Source organism: Galeopterus variegatus, unplaced genomic scaffold (assembly GCF_000696425.1).
Source record: "Galeopterus variegatus unplaced genomic scaffold, G_variegatus-3.0.2 Scaffold4258, whole genome shotgun sequence".
Lineage (NCBI taxonomy): Eukaryota > Metazoa > Chordata > Mammalia > Dermoptera > Cynocephalidae > Galeopterus > Galeopterus variegatus.
The window spans coordinates 110,230-113,026 of NW_007730369.1; the positions used below are offsets into that span (position 1 = coordinate 110,230).

General features: G+C 58.1%; 1 protein-coding gene across 1 annotated transcript in view; it reads left to right on the plus strand.

Moving 5' to 3' along the window:
• The window catches only part of TMEM151A (transmembrane protein 151A), a 5,681-nt gene extending 4,366 nt beyond the window's left edge, over nucleotides 1-1,315 (plus strand). The window contains exon 3 of the mRNA XM_008587165.1: nucleotides 3-1,315. Coding sequence (XP_008585387.1) covers nucleotides 3-198 — 196 coding nt within the window. The 3' untranslated portion in view covers nucleotides 199-1,315. The remainder of the gene's footprint in view (nucleotides 1-2) is intronic.
• Nucleotides 1,316-2,797: the final 1,482 nt, after the last annotated feature.

Sequence of the window (2,797 nt, forward strand, 5' to 3'; positions counted from 1 at the left end):
AGCCGCCTGTCGCTGGGAGCCGGGGGCCGGGCCACGCCCGGGGTCTTCCGCAGCCTGAGCGGGGGGCCGCTGGGGCGCCGTGGAGAGGACACAGAGCCCCTGGAGAGCCCGCCGTGCTACGAGGACGCCCTTTACTTCCCGGTGCTCATCGTCCACGGCGATGGCGGCTGCCAGGGGGATGGGCAGGGTGCGCTCTGAGACCCCCGGGGCCCCCAGAGCAGCCCCTCCCCGCCATCCCACTGTGGGCTTACAGGCCTCAGTAACTGTTGTCCAAACAGACCAGCCACACACAAGGGGTGGGGGTCGGGATGGGGGGGCCCTTAAAAGGGACTAAAATGCAGTGTCCCGTGGTCATTTTGGGAAAATGGATGCCACCTAAATTGAGTCTATGACCCGTCCCCAGCATGGCTCTCCCCACCCCCACCACATTCTACCCCTTGTGAAGGCAGATGATCTGGCCTCTCACACCGGGCAGGGGAGGAAGCTTCCAGAAAGTCTGGGATGAGACAGGAGTCCTGGGGACAGCTGTTGCCTGCAGCAGAGGCCTGTTTGTGGGCGCTTCCCTGCTGCGGCTGAGGCTATGTTGGGAGCTCTCGAGCAACCCAGAAGCACAAATTGGTGGTTTGGGGCTGTGCCCAGCTGGGATGGTCTCCTCGAAGCTGAAGAGCTGGGTATGGTGGCACCCCAGCCTTGGCCCTACTACCTGCCCAGAGTTCCCATCCTCCTCCCCATAAGTCCCTCCTTGCCTGCCCTCTCACCTCGGCTCAGGGTCAGTCCAGGATAGGACCCTGCGGTGTGGCCCCCTCCACTGGGGGCCTGGTTCTTGGAGCACAGCTTTGCCCCACCCCCCCCCCACTGTTTTCCCCGGTGCTCAGTGCACCCCCCACCCACATCCAGCTCCCCTCCAAGCCGGGGTTCCTTCTCAGGGCCCCAGCTCTGCCTCCCTATCCCCCTGGTCTCTGCTCCTGCCTCCCGGAGTCCATGTCTGCCTCTGTCAGCCATGCACAGCCTCCCGCTTGTCCTCTCATCGCTTCCCGGACTTCTCTGCTTCTCGCCTTCCTGATGATCCCACAGGACCCACAGGGCATCCGAGGGGCCCCAGCCTCAGCCACAGCCTCTTGGACGATGCCCTTGCTCTGCCATGGAGGCCCCTGCTTCTCCCATTGGTGGGGCCTGGCCCAGGGGACACCATCCTTCACCCAGGGAGGAGAAAGTAGTCCCTTCCCTTCCAACTGGAGCTTCCACCCAACTCAGGGGCTGGTGGGGGAGGGAGGAAGCAGAGAAGATGCAGATTAAATAAAGGTATGAAATGGAAGGTCTTCTCATGGCATTCCTGAGTGGTGGATACAGGACCACCACTACAAGTGCGACGGGCCACCTTGGGTCATGGTACAATGCTGGGTTCTGGGAGGGGACTCAGTGTTGGGCTCCAGCATTCCCAGGAGCTGGGTAAGCTGAGAGGGAGCCTCCCTGCCAGCCTGGGGCCTCTGAGACCTAAGTTTGAAGCTCTGAGCAGCTGACTCCCTCGACTCTGGTTGCTGAGCCTGGATCACTTCTGTGGTGTTGTGCAAAGTGGCCTTTCTTCCAGCTCGGTGGAGGATTCCATTCTGCTGCTGGGCATGCTGAGGACTCAGGGAGTGATGGCTGGTCCCCAGAGTGGGGAGAAAGAGCTGTGACCTGTGGCTCGAGTTCAGTTCCTTCAATGGCGATTGATGTCATCAGCCTGGGGAAATGGGTGCTGAGCAGGTTGGAAAACACAAAGTCAGAAACAGCCAGCCCCAAATCCGGGCAGGCTGACCTGAGACCTAAAGAAAGAAAACAAGGTCAGAGGAAGGGCCTTCCTCACTGATGGAGCTCAGAAGGGTCCCTGGGAGTGGCATCTCCACGTGTACAGCTGTGCAGGGTGTTTGCTGTGCAAAGTCATTGGGCTGAGGGGCAAGTGTGGGTGAGATCTGGCCTATGGGCCACTCCCAAGGCCTGGCAGGGAGCTGCATCCACTTGGAGAAAGGGCATCCTTTTCTAATCTGCGCAAAGGCACCAGAAGGGATTGTGGTGGCCCTAGTAGGGTGCTGGGAATGGGTGGGATTTCCCCAAGCAAAGACAGGGCAGAGGGTGTTCTGGGCAGTGCCAGAACAAGGGCCTGGAAGCAGGGCACAAAGCAAGCTGTGAGGAGGAGGTGGAAGCAAAGAGTCATGGAAGAGTTGGTTGAGGCCTTCCGTGCCAAATCCCAGAATTTGTCTTTAAACTGGGGCAAATTGGAGCCAAGGAAGGTGTTGAGCAGGAGAGGAATGAGGTCAGGGCTGCACATCAGGATGTTTAGCAAAGGTCCAGCTGCCTGCTGGCTACGTGGGGAGGTTGGAGTTAGAGACCAGAGCTTGCCCTGTGCATCAGCCCACTTCCTCACTGCTCTGGGAGTTAAGTCAATTCTTTGTTCAAATGCAACTTAAGTGGAAAGCCTTATGGCGCCCAAACACTCAAGAAGGCTGCAGCAGGCAGGGAGGCCAGTGTGCTGGTTCCAGCTCCTCCCTGGGGGGAAGATTTCCCTCTTCTATCATTCTGCACTAACACCAAAGCCACCAACTGTCCACTGGCCGCTTTCCATTTTCCTCCCTTCCTCAATAGCAGAGCCCTGCTTCTACTTCAGATGACAATAATCCCAATGAAAAGGTGACATTTCCAGCCTCCCTTGCACACATGTCTGTGATTGTGTGACTTAATTCTAGGATATGAGATATAAACAGAAGGTGTTGGAAGGGATTTCTAACAGTACTCCTTGAGGTAGAAACAATATTGGTGA